Consider the following 19,082-nt stretch of genomic DNA (forward strand, 5'->3'; position numbering starts at 1 on the left):
ACTACCAAATGTCTGACCTACTGATAGCGTGAATGAAGACATGGCAACAATAATCTCATAGAAAAAAATTACAGTTTCAATTCAAGTATACACACAGAACTTCAAGTAATGCACACATTTCCTTTTTTTCTTTTTTTGTAAACACAAAACAGCTTTCCAGGTAGCAAACGGAATAATACATATTTGTGGCACATTCTTCGATGTGATTTTAGAGTCAGCAGAAGTGACGGGTCGTTTGAGTATACATTCTACAGGTTTTCAATAAAAGGAACTGGAAATATAGGTCCTGTTTGTGTCTCCATTGTGTTTGTAAAGCATTTACAGTAATATTCAAAAACCGCTTTGAGCTGTGGTAGCTACGTCTTTAACGTACCGTTACCTAAAATCCTCTAAACGTGATCATTTACACTGAATTTATTTACAGAGTTTGTAAATACATAACCATTTTAAAGAGAGGGGATTGAAAACAAGGGCTCAACTTTTTGGGAAATATGTTACTTAATGAATTACTAACCGAACTCTGTTTGTGTGGACAATATGAAGCCACCACCAAAGGATGGTTAGCTTGATGCTACAAGAAGCTACAATGATAGATGATCTGCCAGCTGAAAGCATTTGTAAGCATGTTTGAAGATCATGTGGTGTATTGGATTGCAAGCACCTATCCAGTCTTATTTGGGCCACTCGACAAAAGTTGGTCCCTGTTTTTTACATTTTTTGCTCTTTTTTGGTCTCCTCCAACCACTAAGTGATACATCTATCACTTAATAACTGACAAAGTGCAGCACACACCTGCTTCCTGTGACACTAGCTCAAAGACTTTCTTCAGCCAATGTCTTCAGAACTTCATGCTTAGCTAAGCTAACATTCTCTTTGTTTTAGCTTCACAGTTCAAATCAAAGCAGCCGAATGAAAAGCATATTTCCCAGAATGTTAAGCCTCTCCTTTCATATCGCATCTCAGTTGATTCCAGTGTGACGGTGACTGTAATACGCAAGGAATATTCACACAATACAAAATTACAGGTAATCTCTATATGCATAGATGGCATCGGACAAGATAGAAACTCTGATGGACGTTAGCTACCTATGGCGCAGTAGTTGATGGGTCCTGCTTTCGAGGACGGCAAAACAAAAAGCTCTGTTGCTCAAAACCACAGAGAGGAGAATGAAGCAATTACACATATCTAAGACAAAAACTGGTCATTGTCTCATCCCGGGACCAGCACCACCCATCACACCAGGGTGATACATTCCTCCTCAGTCCCATCCCAGAATCCTTTGCTGTCAGGAGAGAGAGCGGTCCCTGTTGATTTTTCAGGCCAGCAGCTGTGACACGGCTCTCTCTGTCGAGGAGGGTCAGACAGTTTTACCAGATGTATCCTCCATCGTCTGCCTCACCCTCCTCTTCTTCCTCCTCCTCTGCTTCCTCTCCATTGTCCTCTGCTTCCTTCTCTTCTTCATCCTCCCATCCCACTCCACTCCCAAAATCTCCAGAATATCCTGCCACTTCATCTAGAAAAGAGGACATACACAGAACACATGATTTAGTGACCATACTGCAAGAATTAGCTACATTACCCATGAACATTTGTCAGAATGAGCTTTATTTACCTTCATGTATAAACATTTTCTTTATCTGAAAACTAATAGTCAGACTATAAATCACACCGCCAGATAAAATGCAGTCCACTTTGAAGGGCTGTCACACTCTTAGAAGTAAGGGTTCAAAAAAGGCTCTTCTTGAAGGGCAGAAGTTCTAACTTGAACCATTTTCTTCTGAAAAAGGTTCCTGTAAAAACCATTTCAATACAGAGAACCTTTTTTAGAAGAAGTAGTTCTTCAAGGGCTGTTGAAAACTTGGGCTTTTAGAAGATCCTCACGCTCAAATATTTGAATGTTTAGCCATGTTTCAAATAGTATTTTTAATGCAGATGTATCTGGAAATACCCTTATAAATTACCCTTATATGGTTTCAGTCAGCACCTTTACTTCCAAGTGAGCAGAGGTAAAGGGTTAAGACTGTGTTTCTAAGTTAACCCCTTACTGCCTAAACTAATGAAAATTTATAGAAATAGATTATTTTATGTGCTTTTGCACTCTTAAAGATGTTAAATTAAGTGAATATTGTAAATTTGTGCACAGAAAACAAAATAGTTATAACTAAGTTGTATTATAAATATAGACATGAGAAGTTCAACCATTAGGGATGGGTACCAAATTAGGTACTTTTATAGGTACCGACCGAATTCTGTCAGAAGTACCAGGTACCGAATCAGATGAAATCAAAAGGTACCATGTTTAGGTACCTAAATGCATCCTTGTGACTGTGAGGGTAGGCGGAAGAGTGGGCGATTTTCCATACTGGACATGAACACAGCATTGCAAGGTTATATATTGAATAATACCTTTGTTAAAGGATAAGTTTGGTTTATACAGCTTTAACATTGTTTATAGAATGAAGTAGAGCAAAATACTCACCCAGAAAGCTTTCCTGATCCAAGCAGTGCTTCAGGAGATATTTAGATCCAAAATCGTGCAGCCGACGTCCGTATAATGGGATCCATCGGGGCATAGACAGCGCCGCTCCTAAAACTGCATTAATCGTCTAAAAACTCGTGTTTTTCACCAATATTCCATCATGGTCCGCTCCGGGTTAGTCCTCTGCTGCAGTCTGTGTCACTCCAGACAGCACTGTGTGGCTGTACTGACCTCTGAACTGTCAAAGACTTTGTTTACGTTTGCCCCTCAAAGAAAGGAGTCAGCTCTCCAGAAAGTACTGCGCAGAGGTCATTACAGCCACACAGTGCTGTCTGGAGTGACACAGACTGCAGCGGACCATGATGGAATATTGGTGAAAAACACAAGTTTTTGGACAATTAATGCAGTTTTAGGAGCGGCGCTGTCTACGCCCCGATGGATCCCATTATACGGACATCCACTGCACGATTTTGGATGTAAATATCTCCCGAAGCACTGCTTGGATCAGGAAAGCCTTCTGGGTTAGTATTTTGTTCTACTTCATTCTATAAACAATGTAAAAGCTGTATAAACACAACTTATCCTTTAAATTGAAAACAAAAAAGTACAGAAAATTGGTACTGTTGGGTAACGATAGCGATTGCCAGGTACCGGGCATTTGTACCGTATCGTTACAAATGTGAAAGGTACCCATCCCTATCAACTGCTGACCAGTATATTTGAAACATAGTGGAACTAATATGATCTTTGGTTTGTGTAGAAAATGACTCAATAGGTAATAATGAGATACAAAGGTCAGTTTAGCTGCATCAAGACCTGACAGGGTATGTCGCAAATTTGCAAAAACAGGCATCAAGACTTCTATTGAAATCAACAATGTGCATTTCCTATGCAGATGTGTAGCTCTTTGCATTTTTTCAGTTCTACATGAAATTAAAAAAAGAGGTATTTTCTATCTGTGTTCAGTGTGCAAATCCACGTCACGTTTTCCCAAACCCCACCCTCTGTTACCACAGTCAGGTCTGCCACGGATCCTGGTCCCCATCATCTCTCCACCGTGCTGATCAGCACACCAGCACTCCCCTCTGCTTTGGTCACACTGCACTTTCCTGTAGTAGCCATCCTCATCACAGCTGGGGATGAACGTCCCTGCAAGGTCACACACACACACACACACACACAAATGTTTGGTAAATATTGAGCACACACACAGCGACCTCATGCTGACACCTCAGCGAGAATAGAGACAAAACCAAGCTTCCCTATTTGTTTTAGAAAAGAGCCTTTCTGCAGCGAGATGTTTCAGTGTTTCTGTGTCGGCATGTTTCCCCCTCGTTCTTTGACAGTGGCATGTGAAAATGCAGCGACAGCCTTGGTGACAGAGCGGCTCTGTTTTTTTGCCTCCCTCAGGACCCTCTTGTCAAACCCAAAGCAAGGATCTCTAACAAGCACACACCCTTCTAAACCCCCTCTTGACTCTGAAATCTAGCAAAAACACAAACAATGAGACAAGTGGGCTTCAGGGATGGAAGAACACATCTCGCTGTTCGGAGCTGGAGACGGAAAAGCAGCTGAGCAGTCTGCAGAACGTGATGAATAGAAGTAACTAAAACGTGGGTTTCTCAGAGAGTTAATCCTCCCTTCCACCTGCGCCTGATTAAAGTCTAATCCCGCTATGGCTGTGCACTTTTGATCTCCTAAAATGAGCCTCCTTCAGCTCCTCTCGCCTGTTCAGTGCATCTTGTTACGTAAATACAATCACAAATTCAGCCCAACACAGGGCAGACAGTAAACTTTGGAGGGGCCTGTGCCACCCCAGGTCCCTGTTTGGACACACTCCTGCTTGAATGATCAATATATTTACCAGGCTTCTTCTTGGCTGCTTCTTGCACTTGGATCCTCTCCAGCTCGGCGAGGCATGGCGGCTCTGTCAGAATCAGACAAAAAAGAAAGAGAGAGTGCTGACAGACAGAAAAACTGCTTTCCTGAAACTTTATCTCAGTCTTCATTACAGCAACTTTCCCATGCATTGATTTGTTTGAGAAGTATCTGGTTTTATCTCAAAGAGCATCACTGAAAAACACTTTAAAGGTAAAATGGGACAAAATGTTTACATACATATGTTACATATCTTAAAACTAGAGGGGGGCAGGTGGCAGCATTTCCAAAAGCAAATACTGGATGTTGAAATGCTGAGCCCTGACCCTCTAATCCTAACCCAGTTGTTATTTTGTAAAAGCAACGACCAATACAATAAGCTCCATGAAACTTTTTTTTTCTTTTATAAAGTTAGAAAAATGCTTTTTATATTTACAATACAGCAGGACCTGTTCACAGAGGCAGACATAAGGAACAGCTATGTTAGTCCACGGCAGATTTGTGGGGGAAAAAAAGAGTGAAGAATGCTTTTATGATCCTAAAAGCTGCCTGGAAGTTGGGCGGAGAAGAAAAGTTGGGATGGTTGTTGTTTTTATAGTAGAAGAAGAAGAAAGAAAGAAAAAGAAAAACAAGAGGAAAAAGAAGAAATAACATTTCAGCAATACTCACTCACTCGCCAACACTGACAGTGACATTATCACTCTCTTGTTGCTCATGGACGGCTGGGGATTTACAGCTATAATTTTTTTATAACAAAACCCATATTATACTCAGTGTATTTATCCTCAATAACCAAACATAATAATTTCAGTTATTACATGTTATTTTTTCTAACTAAAAAATAAATACCAACCATGTATATGTGCCTCAACTTATGCTGTGTTTGAGAATTACAGGGTTCAGTGAATGCATCACCCGCGATTGACGGTTCAGCGGCTAACGTCCCCGTTGTTTGTTTTTCTGTTCTGAGCTGTGAAACATGCCCGTTGAAGACATAGACTGTATATAGAGTGGACAGCGTGGCTCCACCATTAATCATTGTATGGTTTTGAAGCCAAAGTACCGCCGTCTCAGGCGCCACCATTGTAGCAGTTTGGAGCCAGAGTCTGCGCAGTAGACGATGAGGGATTCTGGGAGAATCTGAGTGGAGCTGGGTGACAAAAATAATATATATTTTTTTCTTTCGAGAGTATAATCACTTCCTGACTCTACCTCCCGACATATTTTACAATCCCCGAAAAGTCATCATTAAACGTTACGTAAAACCTCATTTTTAACCTCGTATAACTAATGAAAACGAAACTTTTCAGAAAAAAGAGGACTTGAATACAAGACAGTCAAATGATATCTTCAAATCACCACAACAATCAGACGTGAGAAATGTTTCTACAAGGTGTAATAATTTTTTAAAGTTTGACCACAGCCCATCTGGAATGACTGGAAAGCCAGATTTTTTAACCTATACTGTAGCCAGCCACCAGGGGGAGCAGTTTTTGTGGAGACCTCACTTTGAGCCGAGCAAGCGGACGTCCATTTTTTTACAGTCTATGGTTGAAGAGTAAAAGGGAGAGCTCAGTGTTATTCTCTGACAGTTTTTAATGTTCTTTCTTGTCATCAGTAATCATGTTATCAGCAATTTCTTCTGTTTGAACCGCAATGTATGATGGTATATTGCTCACATAGTGTACATTGCTTATACACTACTTTTCAAAATGCTTTGTGGGATACATTGGGTGGACTATTCAGTGTATGACCATGCTCACTCAGATTTTGGACAGCACTACAAAATGGGGTAAATAGTCACTGATAGGCTCATTCTCAAACCTGAACGCTCCATGGCGTTAAAATTCCAATTTCTACAAACTGCACCTTTAAAAGGAAATAAAATCTTAAAACATGTAGAGTTTCATCTTTTCCTCCTAAACTCTGTCATCAAAACATTAAAACTTAGTCCCAAAGTGTGAGGCCGTCTGTAATTATCAGCCCTCATAATGAGAAATTGATCAGGGAGTCAGTGTAATCCACTGCTTGCAGGTTAAATGTCTGATCAATGGGATAATCAGCGTGCAAACGAGGTTTCTGCCTCAAATCTCTCCTGTATTTGTTCAGTAAAGGTCAAACGACGCACATGTAGATACAGCAAAATGTGAACGGCTCAAACTGGTCCGTGTGTGAAGGTTAGGAGTGAATCCATGGAGATAACTGATCATTTCTCAACCACACATAAAATGTCAGGAACACAGCTTCAGACTGCTGCTACACGGATATTCAGAGCACAACGGGAGGTTTTTAGATTCACTCTTTGATCATGTTTTTATGACCTGACCCACAGAGTCTCGACTTCAATGTAGTGAACAAAGAGAGCTGTGAATGTTTGGTTGTTTGATGAATATCTCCGTTAGAATTTAACTTTTGAATCAGGCATGAACCTTATTCTAATTCTCTGTGTGGTAAAAAAGAGAGAAGCACCACAAGCAGGCGGTACGGTTTTTCTTTTAAAGAAGAAAAAGGTGAAAGATGAAACAATAACTTGCTTAAATGCTCAGAGAACAGTATCTTAAAAAAGGTCTGACTGAAAACTCTACACCCAACAGCACAAAGGAGGAAGCAGAGCCTGTTTTCCAAAGTACCAACTACTCTAGCTGCGCCGACTGACTCACTCTGAGACAAAACCAGCAGTACGGCCAAAATCCCTGGATGTCCAACTTATCGAGGCTTACATACTGTCACGGACTAAAGAGTTTTTCACTTCCCTCTCCATTGATGAGCCACTCTTCATCCATTTTGGGCCAGAAAACCCATGCAGCAACCTCTGGTCTAACAGGAAATGAGGAAATGCTAAAATCTGCAGTGCTTTTGAGCGTTAGAGAAACAATGTAACTGTAGAAATACACAACTTAAGTTAAAAAAAACGGCAAACAGATACAGTTTTTCCTTAACGAGGATGAAGCTTGGCTTGGCTTAGCTTTCTGCTAACCAGGTATGTGTCAGATTCCCGTGATTAGCTTTTGCTAACAAGTTCAGTCAAGTGCATGGCTCTAGAGTGTCTCCCACATAGAAACATGATGCTACAGGTGGTTGCTGGGCTAGTAAATGTGTGTTTATGTAGTCACAGTTGGAAGCTGTGGGTGTGTGCTGCCGCTGGCACTGAGCCAAGGAGGAGGAGCCTAGCTTGAACAGTAAAAAGGTAAATGGAACAGTTTATATTTATATATTACTTATATAGCTAGTCTGTCTGACCACTAAAAGCACAAGAACTGTTAGTTTTTCACTAACACATTTGCACCCATCCACACACAACCGTGGGAGCACTTCGGGGTTCAGTGCATAGACTGTATAAAATATGAGCATAGTCTCACAGACGTCACCTGTCTGTTTCTGACATGGAAAATGAAGCATATTGGCTACTGCGGCCATATTGGTAGTGGCAAGGGCTTTGTGTACAGTTACAAGGCATCTGTTGGTCACGTGACCTGAACTGTGCCTCTGATTGGGTGAGCCTGCGTTCTTACTATCCTCTTAGAAACAAGTTAGAAACAAAGCTGATAGTGACATTAGCGATTCAACTTTTTTTGGCTTGGTGTGTATGTGACTTCCTGTACTTCCAGAGCCAGCCTCAAGTGGACACTGGAAAAACATCAGATTTTAGCACTTCAGCATTGTCTCATATTCTTAGACCGGAGGTCGCCGCTTAGTTCAGTGTCAAGGGCACTTCAGCATATGAAGTGTCAGCCCTGAACTTCTGATTGAGAGGCAACAACTCTACCACTGAGCCACAGACGCCCACAATCTAAATCTGTGGGTCCATCAACAAAATAAAGTCCTTATTTTCATTGTTGGCAAAAACAACACAGCTACACACATGATCTACCTGATAAACATTCACTGTATATGAATAAAGCTTTTTATATGTATATTACAGCGGGTCCTGCTCACAGAAGCAGACATAACTAATGGCCATGTTTGTCTTTGACTGTTTTTGGGACACAGAAAGAGTGGAACGCGGTTTTATGATCCTAAAACCTAGCTGTAGGGCTGGCGGAAAAGAAAAGAGGGGGGGGGTTGTTGTTTTTACAGAAGAAGAAGAAGAAGAAGAAGAAGAAGAAGAAGAAGAGGAAAGTGTTTCGAACAAAAAAATTGGTATTGAGAGTTTTTCCTCTTGGAGAATCACAAACATGCATCACATAAGTGTAAATCATTACATCTTGCTCCAAAAAGATCAGAAAGAAATGAAGAGAAACTGACAGACAATGACTAAAAGAACAGTAAACCTGGGTGTTGAGTTTCAGAGCTAAGAGTCATCAGTGAAAAAGTTGGGTCTGAAGGACAATGCCGAAGTTGATCTTTTCTGCTCCACTGCTATAGGTGTAACGTACCAATGAAGAACATGTCGTAGCAATGTTTATTCGTTCTGAACTGCATTGTTCTTCTGTATATGAATAAAGATGTAAAAATGAGAAAGGAGGCTGGATTCAGAAAGTCTTGATGCAGACTTTGCTTTAAAATTTGAAGAGGTGGCTCCAATGTACTGTGACAAGAGGAACTCTGGTGCCTGAAACCAGTGGTCTACGTTACCAGGGAAAGAAACCATTGAGCTGAGAAAGTCTCTGTAAACTACATTAAACTTGGCCGAAGTCTTTTCTGTGATAAGCTCCGACAAAACTCAGCTCCGGGCCGAGTTCAGAGAAGCCATGAAGAAGGACTTTTCCACTTGCCAGAAAGCGATCCTGGCAATCTGACAGACGAGTCAGATCAAAGGGGCCTCGCTGAGATTGTTCCCAGCAGGGGAGCAGAACGCCTTATCATGTCTGGGGAGCGTCATCAGACCTGCACAGACGCTGGAATATAGGTGGAGACGAAGCGAAGCGTGAGTTTGCACAAACTGCCAAAGGTTGAAGAGAAGTGAAGCAACAGACGAGGATCGGCGCCAGCTTTGAAGGCCTTGATTAGTCGAGCCTACGCTACGCTGTATTGTGACTACCTGTAGGCTTTCAGTCTCAGAGGGGAGTTTGATGTTTCTGGCAAACATGATTATTCACTTTCAAGGAAGGAGTTTGATGGAAAGATTGATAGCACTTTGATAAGTCTGATAAATACAGCCGGCTACAGCCATGAGGCAATTAACTGAGGATAGGGATCAGATGCAGAAGGAAGCAGTAGACTTACAGTGGGGGAAATAAGTATTGAACGCATCAACTTTTTTCTCATCACATTTATACCCAAGATGCGATTCAAACAAAATTTCTACCAGACATTGGTATTAACTCAAATAATCCACACATGAAAAGAAATCACAACGTTCAGGTCCATAAAAAATGACTATGTGGAACTAAGAGCGATAACACATGAAAAAAGTATTGAACATGCTAACTGAGACTTGTCTAATACTTAGTGGAGGAGCCTTTGTTTGCAATGACAGCTTCCAGAAGCTTCTTGTATGTTTGAACTAATGGCCCACACTGCTCAGGTGTGATTTTGACCCATTCCTCTGCACAGATTGTCTTTAAATCTTGAATATTCTTTGGTGCCCTCTGGTGAACCCTTTTCTTTACTTCTTTCCACAAACGTTCAATTGGATTGAAGTCAGGTGATTGACTAGGCCATTCTAACAGATTGATTTTCTTTTTTTGAAACCATTTGAGAGTCAACTTTGCCGTGTGCTTTGGATCGTTGTCCTGCTGGAAGGTCCAGCCACGTCTCATCTTCATCATCCTGGTGGATGGCAGCAGATTCATATAAAAAATTTCCCCATACATGGCTCCATTCATTGCTCCGTCAATTATATGAAGTTTGCCAATACCATGAGATAAGAAACAACCCCATGTCATGATACTCCCACCTCCAAACTTCACTGTTGGTAAAGTGTTTTTTGGGTGATGTGCAGTGCCATTTCTCCTCCAAACGTGGTTTGTAGTATGACAGCTTAAAAGTTCATTTGGTCTCATCTGACCAGACAACATTCTCCCAGTATTCCACAGGCTTGTCAAGATGCTGTTTAGCAAACTTTAAACGAGCTTCAACATGCTTTAAAAAGGTTCATACTGTCTTCTTAGTTCTACTGTTTAAAAGGGTTCTTTTTGAAAGACAGAGAGGTTTGTTTACCTGCTTGACTAGTTTCAACCCTCTTCTGGGGTCTTCGTCAGAAGCGTCATGTGATGGTGAAGTGACGTGTCATGGGCTGCTTTTATGGATTTACCAGTCAGCAGGGAAGCTTGCGCCCCCTACTGACTGGCGCCTTCTCCAGGACCGCGTCCCAGGTGTGGGATAGGGTGTACGCTCCGTCGTCCCGGTTCATAGATGTTGGTGCGCGCTTCCTTATCTCGATGGCTTCTCTGATCCAGTGATGGAATTTGTTACAAAGACCCCGGAAGAGGGTTGAACTAGTCAAGCAGGTAAACAAACCTCTCTGTCTTTTAAAAAGAACCCTTTTAAACAGAGCTTCAACATGTCTTTTCTTGAGGAATGAAGTCTTGCAGGCTGAGCGTCCATAGAGGCCATGAAGGTGGAGTGCATTGCCTATAGTTTTCTCTGTAACAATTGTACCTGCTGCCTCCAAGTCTTTCTGGAGGACTTTCAGGGTGGTCCTTGGCTCGTTGAGTTCTCTTCTGACTATCTTTCTGACTCCCTGGTCAGAAACTTGCAAGGAGCTCCTGTGCGTGGCCTGTTGGTGGTAAGGTGGTGCTTCTTCCACTTGCGAATAATGGCCCTGACGGTGCTGACTGGAATATTCAGTTCCATTCTGACGCTGAGCAACTGTCTTCAGAAAGCTCTTTTCCTTTACCCATTAAAAGATGTGTTGTATTTAACTGCTTGGTGAAAAAACGACCTTTTTTATAGGACCATCAATTTGCTCTAGCCCAGCTGATGTTGGTTTGCACTAATTGGAAGTTCAAGTAATAATTACTGACAGATTTCAGGTGGTATGGTGCATTTCCTTGTCAAAGTATACAGCCTTTCCATGGTGCGTTCAATACTTTTTTCTTGCGTTATGGCACTTAATTCCACATAATCATTATCTATGGACCTGAACGTTGTGATTTCTTTTCATGTGTGGATTATTTGAGTTGATACCAATGTCTGGTAGAAATTTTGTTCAAATTGCAGCTTTGGAAATAAATGTAATGAGAAAAAAGTTGACGCGTTCAATACTTATCTCCCCACTGTACTCCATCCAAAAAATGGCATGTTCAGTCCTCGAACTTTTTTATCAACCAAGACCATGTTTATATTTTGGGAGGAGTCTTGTTAGCTTATCTAGCTTGGTAGAGATCGCTTCACTTACTTTCTCTCCAGAAGCAGAGGCACCACTCCGCCGTGGAGACCTTCCCATCCTTGTAGCTGTCGCAGGAGTTGAAGAAGGGTCGAATGCAGACCTCGTATTTGTCCAGGTTTATGGCAGCCAGCTCGGCGTGGTCCAGATACAGGTCTCCGTTTGTGTCGAGCCTTGAAAACATCCAGCCGATGGAATCCTTGCAACTTGCTACAAGGCTCCTGTCCAGCGCTGCCAGAAACAATTTGCACAGCACTTCAGTTTCTTTGTCTTCACACCACATTTCTTTGCATACACAATGGAGTTGTAAGTTTTGGAAACAGCAGAGAGGGGGAAAAAAAAGTAAAGCTGCTTTTTTTATGAGTTTTCTAACCTGAGGCGGTGCCAGCTCGGAGCTTGCCAGAGTTGTTCTGCTTGGCGTTTCCATGAAGGAGCTGGAACCAGTCTCTGAGCCGGTCGCCCAGGTCTGCCAGGTCCTGGCCCGTGCAGCTCTCTGAGGGAGCGAGAATAAAAAGGAATCCGTGTATTCAGAAGCCTGGCAGACACTTAACAGCAATCTGAGTCACCTTCCAGCAAAACAGGAAGCGACACGGCGCCGCTACAGAATGCTCTCACTACAGAGTACAGCAAACAGAATGAAAGGTTTCCCTCCATTTAACGCGCTCGAGACGGATTACACAGCAGTCATTTGAAGCTACACGACATGCTTTCAGCGTTAACATTATTTTACATTCAACACTACTGCAGCCAATCCATTCTTAATCCACTTTTTAATCTCAGAATCAGCTTCTGCAGGAGAAAAACCCAAATAACACTTTTGATCAATTGGCATTTCCACACACCCAGGAGTCTGCTGGATCAATACAGTTTGGCTTCATGATAGATAGTGTACACTCTAAATAATTAATCACTACATGATTGAATGAGTCGCTGACCCACATGGGGGAAATTCAGGTAACAGTAATCTCTGAAATTGGTGAGTATTGATCCCAAATGTTGAGCATTTGTTTGATTGGTTTAACCCTCCTGACAAATCAGGGACTTTTTTGTCCTCTCAGGTAATTTTTTGCTCAATTTTTGGCCATATTTTTGGTTTTGTTACTTACTTTGATATTTTGCAAGACGTTTTTTTTTTTCAATGAAAATCCTCAGTTTCAAATTTCAACATTTTTCTTAGATCATCTCTACACTGGGGGCAAATTTATGGCCTGCTAGGGCAGTGTTTCCCAAACTTTTTTTCAGGTGACCCACATTTTTGGGGAAACAAGCCACAATGACCCAACCCAAAGTATGTCATTTGTAAATCACTTGACAGGATAACTGTGCAAAGATAAAAAAAAGTGTTCTTTAATCATGTTTCTATATCATCCCAAATCTTTTGTACCAGCTAACAGGCCTAACATATTTGACAAATGCATTACAGCTTGGTTAGGCTTACACTCTGAAAATACTTACATTTTTACTATAGGGCCTGCTTTCCAGAATACTATCCCAGTCATGTGATAATCAGGACAAGATATTAAGATGCAATCTTCATCAAGAATAAAGGTAACAGCATCCGTCCATGCCTCTTTTTCAGCGTGACGTCGCTGCACAGCTGTAACAAGCTGTAACAGCCTGTTTCCGCAGCTGGTGCCCTTCCAAGATCCTGAAATGACTTTGGACTTTCGAACTCAAAGAGGTTTTGAATCTGACTTCAAATCCTTCTTTTGGAAACTAACGATCAAAGTAATCAATGAGTCATCTCTTTCATATGTGTGATGGTGACACAGTGACAGCATTTTCCTCTGAGTGCTGTAAAACAGTAGGAAACATACGGTGGTTTGACTTTGATTGTTCTAGCAGCACTAGCTCATAGCTTCAAACTTTTGAAAAACAGTTACATGTTTCCAGTGACAGTAAACATTGTGGAGATGACCCTTCACATTGAAAACATAACCAGCTATGACAGTGTGAGGAGCCAGTCATCAGTAAACAAATCAGTGAGGGGACACTTCTTCTGGTTGAGGAAAGCATGAATTTCTTGTGAACATTTTGAAAACTAATTTGGTGACCCATAAAACATCTCTGGTGACCCACCTTTGGGTCAGGACCCAGACATTGGGAATGATTGCGCTAAGGTAACCAAAGGACAAAAATGTCCTCTACCAAAAATTTCAATAAAAACTGAACAGAATAATATTTTTCTTTGAATCAAAACTTTCATTCAACTTAAGTCCTAACTGAATATCTCAAATATATATTTATCTTTAATTTATTTTTGATTTGACTGTTTTTATGAAAAAAAAAAAACACATTAAATGAGTCCATTTTCATGTAATAAATGTTGAAGGGCTAGGATTTTTTTTAGGATATCAAGCTCAAACACACATAAAATTAGGTACAAACTGGTTTTGTTGCATTATCTATTTTTTATGTGTCAGATTCTTAATTTACGTCCCTTTCAGGTGAACAGACAACAAAAATGATATAACCTAAAGTACTGCAACATAACCACAATTTTTAAAAGCAGTCATTACACAATATAATCATGCATTCTGCAGTTTCAGGGTTTAATTCTGGAGAAAAATAAAGCAATTTTTCATTTTTGCTGTTTGCCATGAGATGGGACAGTTTTTCCTTTGTTAAATCACTCACATTTTTTAACGGTAAAAATACCTTTAAAAATACAAATGAGCATTTGAAGGGTTAAAATAATGAAAAATAATTAATTATTTGGTGTTTTTGATCAGGAATAAAGTAAACTGAACAATTTGAGTGTAAAAAGGCAAAATTATTTATTCTTTGTATTTTTACAGAATTTTCTTGTAGAGGTCATTTTTATCCTCAAATGGAATGAAAATGTAGTAATAAGGAATTTGACACTTAAAAAAAAACATTTTTTTTTTTGAAAATAACTCATTGGGTGTGTTTTGTTTGTTTTGTTTTGTTACATTTTGTTTATAAGAAAAAACCCAAAACAGTGACATCATGCAATCAAATAGGCATTTAAACAGTTAAAATGAAAAAAAAAAAAAAAATCAATATTTGGTGTTTTTGATTAGGACTGAAGTTGACTGAACAATTTTACAAAAAAAAAAAAGAAAGGAAATCAATTTGTTATATTTTATTGCAGTGTTTGGTAGAGTATTTTCATTCTCTGTTCACCTTTAAGGGAAGTAAATTAAGAATCTGACAGTGCAAAGCAATAACTATGCATTTAACTAAAATTTATTATAAATCTTGTGTATGTTTCAGGCTGATTTAAAAAAAAATCCCCAACCCCTCCAATGATTACTATATGAAAATAACTCATTTTATGTTATGTTTCGTTTTGTTTTCCACAATAAAAATGGTGAGAAAATGGATATGTTATCATAACATTTGAGGATTCGAAGGGTGAAAAAAAAAAAAAGATGATTTGGTATTTTCGATTAAGACTGATATTAACAAAATGAAATGAGCAAAAAGAGTAGAAAAAAACTAAACTGTTTTGTTGTTGTAGCAGTTTTTGGTTGAGGACATTTTTTCCTTTGTTTGCCTGAAAGGGGTCGTAAATTAAATTCACCCATCAGAGTTAGAGAGAAAATTAGAGGATTGCAGTTGTTTTCTTCATACCTCGAGTCTACAAGGAGGTGAGAGTGGTTTGATGAGCGTACACAGAAAAAAAGAGGAGAGGAGGGAAGTTGTACTTGCCACGTTTTGATTCAGTGTTTGTGAGGGTGACGGGGGCTGTGGCGCAGGGGCAGAAGCCAGTGCACATGACGCTCAGCTCTTTGCCTGTGAGGCAGGCCTGCTGCTCCAGCTTACACTGCACAGAAAGAGAGACAGGAGTTCAAATATTTATGGGGGTGACCGCAGGAAAAAAAGACATTGCTCATTCAGATGAGACACTGCACTTAGAGAAGGCAGCAGGAATGAGCTGTCATTCCCCGCTGCCTCCTCATGCAAGGTCAAAATTAAAAACTATACATAAATCAATAAAGAGTTCTGGCAGTGACCGGTGTTCGGTGATGCCACTCAAAACAACGTCAGCCATTAATCATACTGCCGCGCTGAGCTGATGCACTTGTCCTTCTGCGAGCAGTGATGAACTGTGTTGCCCTGCTGCGCCTACGTATATGTCAGCGCAGCAGGAAACAGCACCAGACTGGACTCCGCTCATTATTCACAGCGATGACACGGACGCTTTATATTTCTTTTTTTAAAGGGAGAGTCTTCAGGGATAAAGTGGAACAAAACTGAGAAAGAAGTGTTTACAAATATTTCCTTTTACCTCAGAAGCGTAATTGTGTCCGTCAGAGCCACATACAGGAGTGGATGCAGCAACAGGACAAGGCTTGCAGCTGCTTTCACGAGCCTCCTGTTGAACGGGTTGTTTTACTCTGAAAAGAAGAAAAGAAGAAAAAATAAACATGAGGGATGATATCCTGAAATTACAACTAGCAACACTAAAGATAAAGATTTGCTAGTTTCAGGATACTTAAAGAAAAAGTCTGCAGGCAGAAATGGTAGCAGCTCAACAACACTGTGATTTAAGCTAACTGCTAACATGCTAAAAATGGCTCATGTCAAATCAATCCACAGAAAAGACCTCCAAGCGTTTAACGTCTGTTTGTTGACACCACAGACCGTAAAAATGAGGTGCAACTCTTAGCTCCCCGTTAGCATCACATTGGTAAATAATGTAGCTAAAATGCTAGTTTTAGTTAGCGTGCTAATTCAGCAAAATAACTGATTCCATCATGCTGGATTGAGCTGGTGAGAGTAACTTCAGGTCACCAGTCACTCAAACAATAGGTGGTGGTGATGGTAGCTGCAATGCTAACAGTTGTCACATTTGCTATGTTTATTTCAAAGGTACATCAGTTTTTCAGTGGTTGGATCTTGAGTATAAGCCGCTTTGCGTCTGGGTCAAAAATGATCAAAATTGCAAGAATTCATTTTACACAGTTGGATCTTAAAAAGGTTTTGAGTAGAGTTTCAAAAAAATGTGAGTCAACAAGTGGTGAAGATGTCTTCCACTGTCTGGACCTGATGTCCATTTCTGTAAACGTCCCTCTCCATCCATCCCCAAATGTTGTCAGAGTGATTTAGATCAGGGGAACATCAGGATGGTCCAAAGAGTGAGCTGATTCCTCTGGAAGAAGTCCTTTGTCAGGCGCCCATTGTGACCTGCAGCGTTGTCCTGTTGAAAAACCCAGTCATTCCCACACAGACCAGGGCCCTCAGTCATGAAGGAGGCCCCCTGCAACATCTCCACAGAGCCAGCCGCCGTTTGACGCCCCTGACCAACCTGAAGCTCCATTGGTCCATTGAAGGAAAAAGCCCCAGATCATGATGGCGCCCCCTCCACTGTGCCGCCGTGGAAACATCTCCAGTGGGATCATGTCAGTAACGTTGAAGCCATCAGGACGTCAAGGTTCAGGTTTTTCTCCTCAGAGAATCAAACTTTCTTCACCTTTCAGTGTCCCATGTTTGCTGCTCTCTGAAAAAGTCCAAACGGTGAGTTTGTGGCATTGAAGGAGACGAAGCCTTTGAAGACGTGTTTGTTCTTAAAGCTCTTCTCTCTCAGATGGCGTCTGATGGTTGTTGGGCTGAAGTTGGCTCCAGTAACAGCCTTCATTTAGGTCCAGGATCAACCTGTGAAATGTTTTGGGTCTACCTCTGGACTTTTTTGCTCTATAACGCTCAGGATCTTTGAAGAAATCCAAAATGTGTGTCTTACTGCGTCCAGCCTCAGCAGTGATGGCGTGTTGTGGGAGGCCTTACTGATGCAGCTCAACAATCCGACCACGTTCAAACAGAGAGAACTCTTTTTAGCATTTGTCATCAGGAGGTCATGACAGAGAGAAAATCTGACAGGAAATGACTTGAATCCACATTTTAGAGCAGATTTTGTTTTTTAAAGACTGAGGTCTAAAACTTTTGATCAGCTGATGAACAGGACACTGTTGTCTTAAAGTGAATCAGTATGACAGTAAGGAAGCTTAAGAAAACCTGTGCAGTTGGAGTTGGGAGTTTTACATTTTACACACTTAAAAAAAGTTTAGTTCCTGGGTTTAAATTTTCCCTCCCCTTTCACAAAGACTCTTCTTTCTAAAATGAACCTCATCGAAAAGTATTTATCTGCTCCCCTCGCCCATTCATTCTGCTCCCACTGAAAAACAAATGAGCAGGGTGGCAGCCTGAAAAGAATTAATGGAGTGAATTATTACTACCTGCAAAGTCTATCTGCTGCGACAGGCATTTATCTTTCTCACTAAAGTGCTTCATTTACCGAGTCACTCCAGAGATGAGAGAGACTGTGTCAAATAAAGGGTAATAAGCACAAACGCAAGCACACTAAGCCATCCCAGCGTCATTAAGGAGACACCTAAGAAGGCGAGAAGCTTGTGCTCACTGAGGGTGAAGTCGATCGCCGTGTGAGAGGAAAGCAGAGAGGATTTTGTGAAGCGTTCAAAGAAATAAACAGCGACAATTTTGACTTTAGGATTTTAGAGTTTGGCCTATTGAGGCTTTTGCGGCATCACAGTGAATGGATCTCAAAACATTTTAGATTTGACTCTAAAAAAATCCAACAGAAGGTAAGAGCCAGGAGGTGTGGGACTCAAGTCGCAAATTCAAGGACTTCAGACTTGCTTGACTAACACTGATAAAAGAATGAAGCAGCTGACTCAAAAGAACTTGACTTCTTCAATTTGTATATTTGCTATTTTTCAAAGTTAGAAAAAGTTATAAATTATTTTTTATTTTAGCGGCCAGAACAAGAATAACTCTTTTAGGGTTCAAGGACTATGTTGTTGATGCCGGTATGAAGAGAAGAGAGGAACAGCGATATGCACGGTCTGCAGAATAAAAACCAGTAACACGACCACCACAGACTCAAGTTTCATCGGTCACTGCAAAACCCACAAAGAAAGGTAAGCTAGGTGAATCTGTCTTTTAGCTAGCTGGTATGGCTGTCAGAAAGCTAACATTGCTAACATTAACATAGCTTAAACAAGCTACCAAATGTGTATGTCTTTTCAATAAAATGTGATGTAAAATTGTCTTAAGCTAACTTATTGGCTTGTCACATAGGTTAACCAGAAAGGTAACGTCTGCTAACATAAATGCTAACGTAGTTTATGAAACTAACTTAAGTTTAAGATATGCATAAGATTAACATAGGGTTATATGAAATCGTTCACAGTTTTTGATATGATGACCAGGGGGGCAGCAGGGCACCAGACACCCATATGTTGATTTTATCACAGTAGACCTTGCTTCATAAATAATGACATTAGTTTTATTATTTTCTGATGATCAAATTCATTACGAAGTTTTTCTGAAAATATCTGAAAGCCATGAAATGTAGGCCTTGTTACAGGTCATTTATAAGCATACACACACACAACAGTAATAATCAGCTTTGTTAATGTTTTATTGGAATACGTAATATAAACACATCAAGCTGTTAGTACCTTATTACC

The 19,082-nt window shown here is 40.6% G+C and overlaps 1 protein-coding gene across 1 annotated transcript in view; it reads right to left on the reverse strand.

Annotated features, from left to right (window-relative positions):
- Positions 1-12: 12 nt before the first annotated feature.
- The window catches only part of LOC141785447 (testican-2), a 39,267-nt gene continuing 20,197 nt past the window's right edge, over positions 13-19,082 (reverse strand). The window contains exons 4-10 of the mRNA XM_074663775.1: positions 15,884-15,992; positions 15,304-15,418; positions 12,002-12,121; positions 11,641-11,859; positions 4,345-4,407; positions 3,492-3,629; positions 13-1,514 (exon numbers count right to left, since the gene is read on the reverse strand). Of these exons, the coding sequence (XP_074519876.1) occupies positions 1,369-1,514; positions 3,492-3,629; positions 4,345-4,407; positions 11,641-11,859; positions 12,002-12,121; positions 15,304-15,418; positions 15,884-15,992 (910 nt within the window). The 3' untranslated portion in view covers positions 13-1,368. The remainder of the gene's footprint in view (positions 1,515-3,491; positions 3,630-4,344; positions 4,408-11,640; positions 11,860-12,001; positions 12,122-15,303; positions 15,419-15,883; positions 15,993-19,082) is intronic.

Source organism: Halichoeres trimaculatus, unplaced genomic scaffold (genome assembly GCF_033239565.1).
Source record: "Halichoeres trimaculatus isolate MK-OKI-2021-1 unplaced genomic scaffold, fHalTri1.1 fHalTri1_scaffold_23, whole genome shotgun sequence".
Lineage (NCBI taxonomy): Eukaryota > Metazoa > Chordata > Actinopteri > Labriformes > Labridae > Halichoeres > Halichoeres trimaculatus.